The 17,178-nt window shown below is 37.5% G+C and overlaps 1 protein-coding gene across 3 annotated transcripts in view; it reads right to left on the bottom strand.

Moving 5' to 3' along the window:
- RIPOR1 (RHO family interacting cell polarization regulator 1) overlaps positions 1–13,981 on the bottom strand; it is a 299,897-nt gene extending 285,916 nt beyond the window's left edge. For 2 of the 3 annotated variants that reach the window (XM_072422972.1, XM_072422974.1), the window contains exon 1: positions 13,853–13,981. In XM_072422972.1, the coding sequence (XP_072279073.1) occupies positions 13,853–13,871 (19 nt within the window). In that variant the 5' untranslated portion in view covers positions 13,872–13,981. The remainder of the gene's footprint in view (positions 1–13,852) is intronic. The other variant, XM_072422976.1, reaches the window with a different exon arrangement.
- Between the last annotated feature and the right edge of the window lie 3,197 nt (positions 13,982–17,178).

Genomic DNA, 17,178 nt, shown 5'->3' with positions numbered 1-17,178 from the left:
ATTGGGGTTTCAAGAGCTCTGAGCAAACAACTGCCTAATGGATTAAAATGTATTTAGTTGATATGGCTGAATCCTTGCTTGGGATTCAGATGTTTGTTTGAAAACATTTTCAGGAATGCAAACAAAAAGGTGGCAGTGTATTTTATTTGGGATGTCAATCTAAAAGTAAATTTCAGATTTACAGAAGAGCTGGTTGATGGAAAATGTGTTTAATGCATAGTTGATTATATTGGAGATTGTTACCAGACCCTCAGTGTTAACGAGATAGAATGGACTGCACAAGCTAGGCCAGTGGTAATAAAAGTTGAATAATAACTGGTGTGATGGCTCACCAACAATAACACAATCAGGGATGTGGAAGAGAAAATAATGGTTCAAATCTTGTATGGATGTTAAAAAACAGATGATGGACTCTGTTCTATGAAAAGGGACAGGAGGAGGATGAGCAGTGCTCTGCTGCGCTCTCCTCTAGAGGAATGAGGTAAAGAGAGAAACAGAACACCTCCTAATCAAAAAAAAAAAAAATATTAGTATAAAGAAAAGGTCTGAGAATGTACAAATGATACATCTAACATACAAGCAGGCCTTAATGCACTGTTTTGATTGGGTTACCAATGGGCAAATAATATTTATTGTTAATAAAATTAATGTGAAGTTAAAAACTGTACAGGATATATATATACCAAGGAACAATCAATTGTCATGGGATTTTTGAGGCATTTTACAGATATCAGAACACTTTTTAATTTAATTATTAAAACCAATATATTCTGTATTGTACTTAGTCTCTTCATTCCATATCAACTTTATGCAACCAAAAAGCACATTAAAAATCAAAATCATATCCCCAAAACTTGACAGTGATGGCATGCAGTATATTCGTTTTGTTTCCCCAATCCTGAAGTCTATACATTTTACAGAACTTAACTGATTCTTTAGAGGGATGATAGAACAACAGATTTGATTAGGCTCCCAAGCAAATACCCACATAGCAATTATATATGAAATTGAGGGAGCATGTAATTGTTAGGGGCTCCACCTGCTACAAAAGAGTTCCTAAATATGCACTAAGTGAACACTGACTGCTTTATATGTTCCACAGAAAATACAACTTGAGAGTAAATAATTGAAAAGAATCTAGGGGCTGTGGTAAATCTAAGACCTAATAGAACAAACTGTATGTATAGACTTCAGAAAGTGAGAGATAATCTTGCCCCTGTATAAATCATTAGTCAAATCTAGAATATTTAGTCCAGTTTTGGCAACCAGTTCACAAAAAGGATATTGTGGATCTAAATAAGTGCAAATAAAATTAGCCTGAGTGATAGGAGGCATGGAAGAATTCAGCTACGCCCATGATGATGTAGTGTTTGCTATGTGCTAGGGTGTGTATTTATTCCTAATTATATTAACCTTTTGACTTGATATTAAATGACCATTCTCCATTGCTGCCTGGACCAACCTCCAAATTGTTTTTATCTAACAATTAATTTTCTAACTTTCTTAGATTATATGCCTGTTTGATCTCAAAGTACAAAAGTGAGTAAAGTCATTACCAAGTATAGTACCAAGTACAGACCAGTAAGTTCAACTTCTATAGTTGGAACGATCCCAGAGAGTTTGATAAAGAATCACAAATAGGAGTTACTGCTAGAAAATAATATTATAACTGATAGTCAGCATGGATTCCAGAAAGACAGAACTTGCCAAACAAATTTTATTATCCTATTATAAGGAAGTAAGTAAACAGGTAGACAGTAGAGTAACAGTTATTATAGTGTACTAGGACTTTGCAAAAGCATTTGACACTGTACCCCACAGATGGTTAATATGCATGTTAAGGTCAATAGGTTTAGAAACTTACATCTGTAAATTGAAAACTGACTTAAATACTGCATCCAGAGAGTAGTTATTAATGATTCATACTCTGAATGCTTTAAGGTTTATAGTGGTGTACCCCAGGGTTCAGTGTTGGGACCTTTACTGTTTTTACATCTTTATAAATAATATAGAGTATGGGATTAAGAGTACCATTTCTGTGTTTGTAATTACACCAAACTATGTACTCGAATTAGGTCCATACATGATCTCTATAATCTACAAGCAGACCTGAATGTGTTTGATTGGGCAGCTAAGTGACAAATGGCATTCAATATAGATATGTAAAGTTATGCAATTGGAAAATAAACAATTATAAAAAGAGAAAACGAAAGAGAGAGCACCTTAAAATAATGTTATTTGTGAGATAGTAATTAGAAAATTGGTCATAGTCATAAAGACCAATAACTAGACAGAGCTCACCTAATCAACAAACATATCATTAAATGCATATGTGCTTATACATATTTGTTGTATAAACAGGATTAGAATAGGTGTAAGATTTTTAGCGTAAAATGGAATGTAGAAAAGTGCACTCATCTCTGATCCCAACATGTTTCCTCATTATGACTTCATCAGGACAGGGTATAGACTTATATTTAGTGCCTTATATTATGATTGTTATTCCCAGGGGTTGTACTTCATGGTGAGTTCTTGATTTTTTGACAAAAGAGTCAAAACACTGAACAGTTACTTAGGGAGAAGTTTTGAGGAAGATTTTGAAATGTTCAGGTAGGTGAGATAGAAAAATCCTAAGGAGTTGAGTGTGGGAACCAGAGATGCAACCTGCAGACTATCAGCCCATGGAGAATTTTAGGCCTATTCCTTCTAATATTTTAATATTATGCACTTGGGGGCTAACAACATGAATGCTTCATACTGTCTAGAGAGCAAATATTTGGGGGACTCAAAAATGGAAAAGGATCTGGGTTTTTTTTCGTAGATTATAGACCTAATAACATGTAATACAAAGCTACAATATCTAAAGCTAGCAAAGTACTGTATTTAGTTATTTACAATTAAATATTGCCTTCCTCTGGATCAGCTATATATATAGGGTTTTTATCTGTTTATTTCCCCAGTGGTTAGTCCTTATGGACTTAATGACAGCTTTGCACACTACTGGCATTTTCTCAAATCAGATTCATGAAGTCGTCTCCTGGAATGTTTTTCTTTTAAAAGTGGTGCTTTGTCTAGGATCAGTTTCTGAAATTTCTTACTTTCCTAATTTTTTTGTTTGTGTTGGTAGGGCTGATACAATATTTCTACTACTTTTATAAGTACTTCTTTTCTATGCGCATAATATGGTAAGAACCACTCAAGAAAAGCAATAGTCCATTATTTTATGATATTAATGTTCATTCAATCTGGAAAATTTCAGAGGATTAATTCATTAGAGTTACCAGCCTCAGCAACCACAAAGTAAGATCAGCTCAGGTTCGGTGCCTACAGTATGGCCTCACAGAGTTCAAGTAACAGACCTCTCTCAACATCAACTGTTCAGAGATGACTGCATAGATCAGACTCTCACTTAACCAGCATGCCTACTACAGTATTTGGCAGTACAGTAACATGCTGTATCATCTGGTTTGTGCTTAGCGGGACCATCATTTGTTTCTCAACAGGACAATGACCTCAAACACACTGAATAGAATATGCAGGTTTTCTAGTGTGCATGTGTTTTAGAAATGTTTACTTTTGTTTGAACTTGAAGGGTTTGTGTCTTTTCAACTTGACTAACTGTTATGGTTTCTGCCATACTCTGCTTTTCTACTGGTGGAGCTGAATATCTGGTTTACTAAGAACAAGTATGTAGCCACCTTCAGGAAGAACTTCCTATATTTGCAGTCAGGAGCTCCCTATTTTAGGACATGTCCATCTATTATTCCAGGCCAGAGTTAAGTAGCCTGCTTCCTGCTGTGTTCTCTGATCCTGTTTCTGACCCTTTTCACCTGGCTCGATTTTTGTTAGTATCTCTATCCTCATATTCGTTTGTTAGCTGTGTGTTTGCTATGTCTGGGTTTATCACATTGTTTGTATGTTTTCATATAAATACTGACTGCATCATCAGCTGTCTCACACCACAATTTGTGACCACCTTCCTAACTGCTTGTGCAGTTTGTGACAGTAACTATGTGTTATAATCACTATATATTAAAAATATTAGCTATACAATGTATAATTATAATTACAATTTCTGACTGGTAAACTCCAAGGATAAAGAACACCTGGCCTCCTAGATAAAGAAGTAACCCTGTTATGCAGAAGCCAAGATAAGATAAAAAAGTAGCAGTGTTAAATAAAAAAGGTTGCTGTAATAAATATTATCATGAAACTTTCTGGAGTTTAGCTTTATTAACAAAAATCTGATACCTTTTCTTACCTAATACCTTCCTACTGTGCACCTTTCTACAATCACAATCGGGGTTTCTGAGGCTGTGGAGTGAGTTTGTTCTGGTTCACCCAAGAATGTTATTAAACTCCCTTTTACTTACTTTCATTCATGCTTTCTTCTGACACTTTGAGGTTGGTTTTCGAATTTTACTAATTCATCTATGGTCATTTGTAATGCTCTGCACGGTTTTAAATGGTCTTCCACACCCTTTTCAGCTCGTTCCTACTTTCTGCTCATTGCAGCACTCAAAACCCATCTTTTTAAACCTTCCTACCAGTTTTCTTCTGTGTCAAAAAACCTTCACTACTTCCCCACCATTTTATAGCCAACCCCCCAGTGTGTGCTGCTTCCCCCACCTCTTTGATCGAAAGCTCTTCTGGACAGGGTCTTCTCCTACTCCTGTGTCACTGTCTGTAACTTTCTGTCATTTGCAACCCCTATTTACCGTACAGCGCTGCATATTACCGTATTTTTCACTGTATAAGACGCTCCGGAATATAAGACGCACCCAATTTTAAAGGAGGAAAATCTAGAAAAAAAGATTCTGAAAGATTATTCCCCTTCTGATCACTCATGTGCCATTCATACCGGTATTCCCCTTCTGATCACTCATGTGCCATTCAAATTCCCTTTCTGATCACTCTGTACCTTTCAAATTCCCTTTCTGATCACTCTGTGTCATTCAAACTCCCCTTCTGATCACTCTGTCATTCAAACTCCCCTTCTGATCACTCTGTGCTTTTTTTCCACTGTACGGCAGTTAGGACAGGGAACAGCAGGTGGCGCTGTGCCGGCTTCTTTCGCTTTGCTTTACAGACAGGAGAGAACACGATGCTGGCAGAAGAGAGAAGAGAGACACGCTGCAGCCTGAGAGACACGCTGCAGCCTGAGACACAGGCAGGATCGGGTATCGGGTGAGTATAATATTTTAATTATTTTTTTTAACACATTTGTCGTATAGGACGCACTAACTTTTCCCCCCCAGTTTTGGGGAAGAAAAAGTGTGTCTTATACGGCAAAAAATACGGTATGTTGGCGCTATATTGTAACAAGGTGGAAGTATTTGTGGGAACACAAGTGTCAAGAAAGGGTTAAAGAATGACACAAAACACTCAGGCAATGCTTAATTAAAAGTTAGTACTTATCTTTCTTTGATGCGTACAATAATCGAAAACAGCGTGGTTCTAGCAGCAAGATCACATGACTTGGTTTACTCCAGGGAGTGTCATTTTCATATCATCTAACTGACCATCAGCACTCAATTCTTTGATAACTGGAGTTAACAATTATACATTGATCTTAACCAATCAAATTGTTAAATGACCATTGCTAGCTCATTTTGACCAAACCTCATTGTTACATAGTTACATAATAGGTTAGGTTGAAAAAAGACATAAGTCCATCAAGTTCAACCACTGAAGAAATAAACATATCCCAGATATAAAACCCTATGAGACATAGTTGGTCCAGAGGAAGGCTAAAAATACCCTGGTACAATTTGCTTCAACAGGGGGAAAAAAAAATTCCTTCCTGATTCCATGAGGCAATCGGATGTTCCCTGGATCAACAGTCACTGTTATTTTTACTTTAAAGCCTTAAAACCCAGTTATATTCTGTGCTTCTAGAAAAACATCCAGCTTTTTCTTAAAGCAATCTATAGTAGTTGCTGAAACTACTTCCTGAGGGAGACGATTCCACATTTTCACAGACCTTACAGTGAAGAATCCCTTCCTTATCCTTAGCTTAAACTTCTTTTCCTCCAGACGCAAAGAGTGCCCTCTTGTTCTTTGTAATGATCTCAAAGTGAATAATGGGGAAGACAGTTCTCTCTATGGACCATTTATATATTTATACAGGGTAATCATATCTCCCTTAAACATCTCTTCTCAAGGGAGAATAGATTCAGTTCAGCTAATCTCTCCTCATAGCTGAGCTCCTCCATTTCTTTTATTAGTTTAGTTGTCCTTCTCTGCACTCTCTCCAATTCCACAATGTCCTTTTTGTGAACTGGTGTCCAAAACTGGACTGCATATTCCAGATGTGACCTGACCAATGCTTTGTACAGGGGCAGGATTATGTCTCCATCTCTGCAGTCTATTACTCTTTTAGTACAAGAAAAGGACTTTACTAGCTTTAGATATTGCAGCTTGGCATTGCATGCTGGTATTAAGTCTATGATCTACCAGAACCCCTTGTAATGTGAAAAAACTTGCAATTGTTAGTATGTAGTAGCATATTTTGTATACAAGGGTATTACCAGATGTTTTCTTTCCCATGACCCATCATGGCATACCAGCCATAACTTTAATGTTATCAGGTCACTCCCACCTGTACCTAGTGTGGGAAGGAGAACACAAGATGTTCACAAGGGCACAGACTAGACAGTTTACACAAATCCACTTGTATATCCACGAGACATGTATTCAGTATTCCATATGTTTGCATTTGACTTGCTAATAAGATTAACTCTTAGGTGGCCCTCTAGTAGAATAATCAGAAAGCCTCACCATTCCTGTTATGTATTTAAATACTGTTTATTAATAATAATAAAAAGTAAAATTATTATCTGGTGGAACATGCACCAGTAGTGGACCTTTACCTCCCTTTTCATTTACTTTTGTCCTCACCCTACTCTCATCCCCTATTACTTTCTAACTATCCCCCTTTTTTCTCATCTTTCCCAGTTTTCAACTCTTTCTGCTACCCTCACCTATTCTTTTAAACCATTGTAATCTTATATCACCAAGACCCAGGTTATCAAATGAGAGCCTGTCATAAAGTTGTGTTTATAGATTTTCATGCTGATAAGTTGACATCCTGTCCGAACTTGCAAAACATTGCCCATTATTGTAAAATATGACCGATCATGCAGAAAACTGTCAGTTTGTTTAGCAAGTGCTTAGACAAAGCACTCTTTTATAACAAATGTTTGTGTCTTTTAAGAAAAAACTGAAATCACCAATTTGGGCCTAATTACATTACCTTTGATTGTTGGGGCTGATAATGCTTAATTATAGACCTATCTGAAACAAGTGGTATTGCCATTTCAAGATGCACAAAATGGAGGTACCTAAACAAGAATGGGCTGCACGGTCCAGATGCAAGAATAAAAGCCTTTACTATGCCAATGCCACAAAGCAGTCTACTTACGACAGCCAAACAATTTCGAACCAAGCCTCAAAACATCAGGAATAATGTCCTTTGCATTGATGGGACCAATCGAACTTTAGGGTAACTAGCATAAATGCTTTGTTTAGCGAGGTCACAACATTGTCTATAACAAAAATACACTATCCTTACTGAGAAGCCTTAAGGAGCATCTCTGATGTTCTGGGGTTGTGCAAGCTACAGCTGCATAGGTATTATTGTTAAAATGAATGGCACAATATGCTTTCACCAGTTAGGAAGTTGCTGTTCGAACGTACTTGGTGTAAGGAACTTACCTGTCCAGCGAGCCCGCGGCGTCCCTGGGAATCACAGCCGCAGAGGGAGACGCCACTGCAGCAGGCAGCATGGCCGAGGCTGCTGCCCTGCTCACAGCGTGTCTCTCCCTGCAGGCGGAGGGATCCGTTCTAGCTAAACTACTGTTCGGCCAGGCGGCATCCCCGGCATACCTATGGACGTGATTACAGAATGTCCTGTTCTCAGCACTCCTGTGGATGTGCAAAGTAGGGCATGTCCCAGGGGTGCTGTGGGAAGAGGTGCGCGCGTTACCACACATGCCCCTTGTACCCCTTGGGGGCGTGGCACTCGCCTGCCTACCTGCGGGGCGGGACATAGTTCAGTTACCCTCCAATCAAATGACGCCAGGTGGCACAAGGTCGTTGGGCACTCTAGCCATTTAAGGAGAACCTGTCCTGAACACCATTGCCCGCTATAGGCCTCTGTGAGTACAGTGTGCTTGGTTGCGTTCTCTGTGTCAGTTTATATTAACCTGTTTTGTCATTACCATAGCGACCTGGTCTGATACCTGATTCTGCTTCAACTCCACCTGCCCTGACCTTGGATTGTTTATGACCACTCTTGCCTGCTGCCTGCCCTGACCTCAGATTGTTCCTGACCTGTCTCTGCTTTACCCCTCTGTGCCGCGCTTATTGGACTAATCACCTGTGATTAACCCCGTCTTGTTTTATGACTACTAATAAAGCTTGACAAAGAATTCTTGGATTTTTGGGCTGTGGTTTGTGTGCCCAGGCGCATTACACTTGGGATATTTCAGTAAGGCAATGAAGCCCAAAACAAGGTGTGGTCACCACAGTCTCCTAACCACAGTATATTGAGTCACTTTGGGGACATCTTAAACAAGCAAGATGACAAAACTTTAAGAGGAAAAAAAAATATATATATATATATATATATATATATATATTGTGACAAAGTGTCCCTAAATTGTCAGGGAAAGTGTTAGAATGGCTCCAGGGAAATGAAAGTGATAGTATTTGTATGGGGTTTTTAGAAAAAAAACAGGTTCTTTAGGGCCCTGGAGCCAGCCAACGAAAGTGAAAGGTGGTTTCCTTGGCCCAACCCAAATCAGAGTTTGGGTTATATCCACCAGCACTCAGGTGCAAGGGGAGGGAATTGATCAGCAAGAGGCTGAGGGCATTGATCAGAGGCTGACAAAGAGCCAGAGTGGATTCCAGGCTGAAGGAGAGCCAGAGTGTTCCAGGTTGAGAAAGAGTTAGAGAGTTCCAGGCTGAAGAAAGAGCCAGAGTGAATTCCTGGCTAAAAAAAGAGCCAAAGTGGATTCCAGGCTGAGAGAGAGCCAGAGTGTTCCCGGCTGAAGAGAGAGCCAGAGTGTTTCAGGCTGAAGAGACAGCCAGAGTGTTCCAGGCTGAAGAGAGAGCCAGAGGGTTCCAGGCTGAAGAGAGAGCCAGAGGGTTCCAGGCTGAAGAGAGAGCCAGAGGGTTCCAGGCTGAAGAGAGAGCCAGAGGGTTCCAGGAAAGCCAGCGACCAAACAGTACTACAAAGTTGTGAGGTAACAGTACTGATATAGTGTATGTGTTAGGAAGAGAGGGCACCAAGTGAGGTAGCCAGATGCCCAGCCAGGCTATTATTTATTATTTTTGTTGTAAAGTTGTGTAATGTGCTGTAACACTTGGCCAAGGCAATAAATACTGCTGTTATTTTGGACTTTTGGAGTCTGCTGCCTATTATCCCATAAGCAAGCAAGTAAGCATCCCATTACCTTGAGCAATCCCCCTAGTAATATACCAGATCATATATGTATATCATATGTATATTATATATATCACCTTTACCAGTGTAAACCCCTTAATCCAACCATAAACTGAGCCCTGCAATGTCTTGGCTTTCCTATGCTTTCCGGCACTCACCATGCCATTCAGCACCGTTTTCTTCTTCACATCTGCCAAACTCACACTGCCCATGTGTGAGATCAACACTTAACAAAATTTGTTGAGATGCAAAGAAAAAATTATAAACTGGTCAGCCTAGATATGTGTGTTGCTGTTCAAGAAAGTGGAAATGTTTGGCCATAATGTACGGCGCCATGTTTGGTAAAAACTACACAGCATATCAGCACAAAACACCTCATACCAACTGTCAAGCATAGTGGTGGAGGGGTGATGATTCAGGTGTGTTTTAAAGCAAGACCTTAAAACCTTGTAGTCATTGAGTTAACAATGAACTGCTCCATATACCAAAGAAGTAAGTAATAGGGAGTGCAAATGAGTACTTTTCACTTGACCGTATATTCCAGCATGTGGATAAACATCTGGTAAATATTTAAACAAAAGACAAACATAAATATATTCATTTGTAGCTGCAAATATTAAGGTTTTCTCATACATTTCATCATCACCTTGCACATAGCCTGTACAACATTTCACACTGAATTTCTGTACAGCTATATAACAAATAAACAAACAAAATATAATTTCAATTACCCATTTATATACCAAACATACATACACATGGGGAAAAAAAATGCACACACAAAAACACCTACAACTACTCAACCAGTGATTCTACAAGAACATTTGGCTAAAGAATATTCTGGCACAGGGACTCCATCAGAAAAAACATCATTTTTTTTCTACCATGAATTTAAATTTCATGCACCAAAAATCCTATCTGGTGATTTTAGATTATTAACTGTTGCATGCACTATTTATTTTTTTATTCTTACCAAGGCCTCAACTTTGTTTGACATCCATAGAAGGTTACAGAAATATGGTGATGACACCATTGACAATAGCAATGTGCACACATAGATGAAGTAGTAAAGTGGAACCCAACATAGAAGATAAAATGATGCAATGAGGGAGCCAATCAATTTTAACCACTGACGTGAATCAGCAGCAGATGGATAAACTAATTTGCCTGGGTAGATGAGTCACAATCTGTGAGCTTGCCAGACAACTTGACTGTGGTCACAATGCTATACAGAAAATGATGGAAGACTTTGGGTATAGAAGAGTGCATGCAAAAAGCTTTAGAAGCCAACACCCTATTTAAAGGGAAAAAAAAAGTCTGTCCAGATCCCCACCTAGAAATGTTGAAAGCCAATAAATACACATTTTTCTGACCTGTTGACAGGGTATAAAATGTGGACATTTAGGATCTGGAAACTACGAATTAGCCCATGGAATGGCATCACACCACTTTTCCAAGGAGGAAGAGACTGAGAAAGAATCTAGAAATGATCCTCCACACCATTACAATACTTCAGCTCACACACTCACCTCACACCTTTTGCAACAAATCAGGCTTTTGAATGAAGGAAGAGTTACTCTACCAACATGTGTAGTTTGCATGAAAAATGTTTGCTCACATTTGCATTACTTTCGGTACAGCATTCTGTTTTTGTTAATCCTGTCTTAGGTTCTCTTTATTTTCTGCTTAATATTCAATACCTAATATGATCAGTGTCATGTGCCTAACACACAGGGCTTAAACTCCATGCATAAAAGAATGAAAGCACTCCAACATTTCCAGGTATTGCAGGCTGATGTCCCCAGGAAACCCACTATTCCCGCTAGGCTGCTTTTCTTTTTTTTTATTCCTCATATACTCAGTTTTTAATTGTGAAAGTTGATATCAGGCATAGAGGAGTGCTTATTTTATTGATTTTGTTTCTTGGCAAAGATGTTCCTTCCTTTTCCACACAATAGGAAAAACAGGAAAAGGTCTTTATTATCAGCACCTCACACCTTGAATGAGATACATCAGGACCACTTATCTCTAAATCCTATGTCATTTCCTCTGTACCACAAAAGGAATCTATCCATATTCATTTTTTAAACAATACAACAGTTTTGATCTGTATTATTGTGTATTTCTGGATTTTTCATCTACAGAGCAAAAAAAGTAGTGACACTACAAAGGTGCTACTTTTTTATTACGAACGTAAAACAGTCTGCTGCAACTTATTTTGAAATACAAAAATGTAAGAAAAAATGTATTTAGCGTGATGAAAATAAGAACTTCATTTCACAAAAATGTTACTTCACACGTATTGGCATATATTATTCAATTATTCTCTTCTAACTTAATTGTAATGTTTCATAATTCAGCAATTATTTGCAACAGACAATACTTCTGGTAAAATGTGTGTGCCTGTTTAAACACTATTAACCCACAAAGAAGAGTGTTTCAGAAATATTGTTACTTTCAAATATAAAAATATGAATACTGAATGAATTACTGTGAAATCTCACTAAATGTTTAGGCAAACATAACATAGGCACACACATAGATTTAAGCCTACAGCAGCAGTACAGCACCTAGGGTGACAACATTGCTTCTCAGACAGGGGAGGTGTCACCCAGGTAGCCCCTTACTGGCAGGATCAACAGATAAAAAATGTACTAATATCTGTAAAGAATTACTAATTTTCCAACATGTAACAAAATGGTAAGCTACCATTAAGTGATTTATTGGTTCATGTGCTTTCAACATAATATCATACGTTTTTCTGATCAACCAGAACACCTTTGACTCACAGCGCCAAGTTACAGCCTTCTCATGTTACTTAGGTTTTTCCATAAAATATGCAAAGCAAGGCTTTTTAGCTGAACCTGTGCCCAACTATACACAACAAAATATTTTTCATCATTTACATTTTATGTAAATTTTGATGCTTTTTTTTACTGATTTATAAGAATTTGTGATACTTTATCAAACAACCATATCCAGTATTTAAAAGCACTTTACCTTCTTAAGTTACCAGAAAGTAATTTACATATAAAATTGTATTCTGACAAATATATTTTTGGCCAAAAATTATATAAAGTATTTTGTGTTTTTAAGTATTTTTGAAATTTTTATATATAATAGAAATATGGTAGTTGTATGGTTTTGTGCAACTGCTTATACTTTTTTTTTTTTTGTATTAAAAAAATGCAAGTGGATTGTAGTTGACACAAACACCATTTAAACCCAGTGTGTGATATATTTTAAAAAATGAGACTGCACCAAGTACATTTGAATGTTACAATTGTATTTACTTTTTTTCATCTATGGTGTATTGTTTATTGTTATTTATTATTATTTTTATTGTTTATTGTTAGCGGACAATCCTGCTATGTGATAGCATTGAAAAGGGGCGAGAGGATCTCTGAAAGGCATTTAGAGTTTATTGGACATCTAATACTGGACCCCCTATCCTCCAACCTAGTAGATTTTTAAATAGGTTTTGCTTGTTTGCTTATATCCCTGAGCCAGGGTTTGACAGCACTCAATTGAAAGAAGTTCTCAGAAGTTCCTGGTTCACTTAACTGAGGGAAGATTAGTAATTATGTGATCACTGATCCTCCACTGCCAGCCATTCAGACAGAATATTGTGGGTTTTGAGCTTCCAGAAACTTAGGTTGAGCCTAGGAACTGCTACCTCTAGATGTGATAAGTAGTTTTACAGTTGTTAAATTACTTCTATCTTAAAGCCGAGAACCAGCTGACTAAACTGCCCCCAGCTAGCTCATAATTTAGATTAACAGCAACTTGGAACAAGCAGTGTCCTGATATTAATCATTAAACCATATTAAGGAAGTAGTTAATTATGGAAAAGGTAATTACAAGCTTTAAAAAATTAAAACAAAAGCATCAAAAATATGAAGACTTAAAGCATATTTAAGAGATTGGGGCTGGATAAAGTATATAGTGTACAAAGGCAAGTGTTCAAAACCAATGTTTAATTATTACATGTCACATCCAAAACCAAAAGCAGTCCACAACAAATCTATTGCTGAACGAACTAATGTGACTTTTTCAAATAACTTGTGTGTAGACACAGGACCTTATTGTTTATCACAGATGAAAAACACAAAGGGTAATGTATTAGCTTATATCACACATAAAACGTAAAATAATTTTTTTAAGTAGTACTACCAAGAAGTGTTGTAAAGTAATACTACTTGATACAGCAAAACACTCAATATAGCAGCCAGCACAAATAAAAGTGTCATGACACATATTTGACAATTTCATTTTTACAGTTTCTGCACCAAATGTGTATACTTTGATATTAGCAATGATACATGAATCATCATTTTAACATTCATAGATTGGGTATTAAAATAAGAATGAAAACAAATTAATATAATTGGTATATTCGATTACCTTGGAATATGCCCTTCATTCTGGGGGATTTAAAGTAAAACCATCAATTCCTGCATCTTTTCCAGCCTACTCTATGGTTTGACGAGTTTTCCTATTTCAGGCTTTATTGTGTTTTGTGAACCAGTCCAGAAAATCCAACACAGGAAAGGGCAGGCAGCTCCCCTCCCAATACTTCCTTTGCCAAACTATGTGACATCAAAGTTCTCAGGAATCAGCCTTGAATTGTAACAATGAGCTTTAGACACTATTATGGGTTTTTACCAAATAAATATATGTATGAAAGTATATAAATAACCTTTTCATTCTCTGTTTGCATTAGCACACACCAACAGAAATGGAAACTATACCTCTAGTAAATTAAAAAAGTACTTACAGTATGTGAATAAGAATCTCAGGCCTATAAAAGAATATATATATATCAGACAATAATTACCAACTATTTTTTACAGACCTAAATTCTTGATGTCAAATATCCTAATAAAAAAAAAAGAAATCGTTGCAAATAATAGACACTCTAATTGCTTTTGCTTGATTTGCTATTGCTTGTCTATACCATGAAATTAATTCAAACAATTTAGAAACTGAGCTTTTTTGGTATTAGAGATCTGAACACCCCCCTGATTAAGTTACTGGTGATACCGCCCCTATTGTTGATGAAAGCAAACACCTTTTGTAGAATGCTCAGCCTGGCCCCATTGGAAGATATCAAGCAGCCATAACTTTATAAACTAAGCCATTTCTGGAATCTATGAACTGGTCGATAATATGGCCCTTTCCATGAAATTTGCACTGTGTAGCCAGGTACATTCAATGGTAAATTCCTAGAGAGTTGTTATACAAAGGGTTAGTACATATCCTTCAAGGCCCAATGTGTGAATGTCTTGCATGGCCTTAGCATGTACACATGGTGGGGTCTGTTGTCACCGTGAAGATTGGTCAGGAGGATAAGCTGCATTGTTGGCTCTTCCTCTAGTATAATTAATATATAATTATTCTTCCTTTTCACAAGATTACCACTATTTATTGAAAGCAACATACCAAAGAAGTTAACCTTCTCTAAAAGACCTATATGTACTTTTTGCCATGCTATCTCTAGGCAGTCCGGGTGAGGAATGTCACCTGACCATGCAAAAACAAAACTGTGCACTGGTTTTTATTTTTAAGCAAAACTTTTATTTTTTAAGTTTAATTTTTTTCTAATATGAATTCCTGGTATTTTCAGGGTATGAATTTTTTGACTGATCCATTCATTTTTGATCTCCAAGCCAATTTCTTTTCATTCCACTAATTTCTAATCCCCGGCATAAGACCGGGTGGCTTCCACATATATTTGATATTGATATGCAAATAGTTCAGAGTCTGGTAACAAACACTGGTAAGCATTATGAATATACACACATTTTATAAAAAAGCAACATAAAACATTCTTAAAATTACTCACATGTTGCTTACACAAATGTTTGCAGAGATCTAGCTGGTGGAGATAACAGATAATAAGGCAATCGACCAAGTTGCAACAAAAAATGTCCCAAAAGTCAACATACACACAGATTGGATCCATATGAAATAACCCTTAGTTTAATCACCTGTCATGCACAGAGAGACAGGACCACTAGGGGCGTGTATGGAGGTGGTGCAAGCCCTGAGGAGGGCCAAAGCACAGAGTCTAAGCTGTAACCAGGTTTTCTCCAGAGCCTCTGATGGTGAGGATGTTGCGCTGCAGGTTACGGCCAGGTTGCTGTCCCTGGGCACAACAGGGTGGGCAAGAACGATATAAAATCACTAAACAGAAGGGTAGTCAAGGAAAGCCGGGGTCGAGACAGGCAGCAAGCAAGAGAGGTCAGGTCACACGCCAGGGGTCAATAGCCAGGGATCCAGGAGACAGACAGCACTGATGCAGAGACCACTGCGGGCACAGGGAACACAGAAGAAACAAAAATAGGTAAAAGGAGATGAAAACTTAATTGGGAATAAAGTGTAGGACAATGATGCAGTGCAGGTAGAGGAAACACCCTGTAACAAGTATTAGGGTATTTTGTGTGAACATTTAACAACTGTAGATTAATCTGTGGTAGACGCAACATTAATTAGTCTCTAGAAACTGTGGGGCAGGTAGGCTGGACTGGGCAGGAAATTTAAAATAATTGGTATTTTTAAATGTGCTGCTTTTACATTTAAAAATCCTCCTTATTTATACCGCCAGGCAGGTTTAGGAGGATAGGGAGGGAGCAGCTTGAATTTTAAAATAACTTGTGACTTCTGGCATTCTTCATTTTCTTGCAGCACTCTTTCTAGGCTTCTCCCAAGCTGTTGGCTTGTATTTTCACTTTAATATGGTATTTCTTTTTAACCCACTCAAGCTAGTCATCCTTTCATTTTCCCTATCCTCTCCTTAAATCTTTCTAAGGGTCAGGGTTAAGATGCTTTTTCCCATCCTAACATGATTAGGAGCTACCAAGTGATCCCTCACTAGGGGTGGCCAATTTCCTAGTATGCAAAGGCATGGCTGAGATTTGACTACGAAAGCAGTTGAACCCCAAATCTGGGCCCTTGCCAATATGCCTCCACATTGTGTGGATAACCAGGAGACAGTGAAAAAACAGTTTTAGAGTCAGGGCTAGGGTTCTGCTTTAAAGATGTAAGAAGTAGCATACTGCAAGTTGCCTTTTTTCTACCTATACCTTTTGAAACTATCCTAAAGACAGTGACATGGAAAGCTAAAGAAACTATAGTAATTTTTCACTGCACCCCTGAAGACATTGGAGCTGATATCTGCATAAATCACAATAACTACAACCTATATCCTAACATTGTCATACTGGCTATAATGAGATGTATCAAAGCTAGAACATTAAATGAACTGATATGTCGTACAAACACAGTTAATCGTTTCATTCCTAATCACCAAATATGCAAGATAAATTGACATTGTGACCTCCAGCAGGAAAATATTTACACTATAGAACTGCCTATCTTGTTATGTATATTTTATTTATAAAACAGTTTGATGCTTCCTTGTTAGAAGACTTGCTGTGTTTACACTTTGTATGTTATTCATCTTCCCTGTACCGCAATAAACCTGGTTCTGATTTGGAACACAACCCCAAATCTACTGATCCTTCTTAGGACCCCTTAACAAAGCCACACAACAATGCCGCTCAGAGTTGACGTGTGAATGTTCTTATTTGCAATTACTAATTGGGGATTTTTATTTCTTTATACTTAAGAGTAATCATACTCATACAGTTGTTTGTACAGGATAACAAAACTTACAATACACAGAATAAAAACAATTGGAACAAAACATAATAAAAGGATTAATATAC

Source organism: Pyxicephalus adspersus, chromosome 9, assembly GCF_032062135.1.
Source record: "Pyxicephalus adspersus chromosome 9, UCB_Pads_2.0, whole genome shotgun sequence".
NCBI classification, from domain to species: domain Eukaryota; kingdom Metazoa; phylum Chordata; class Amphibia; order Anura; family Pyxicephalidae; genus Pyxicephalus; species Pyxicephalus adspersus.
This window is presented reverse-complemented; position numbering and strand designations above follow the sequence as displayed.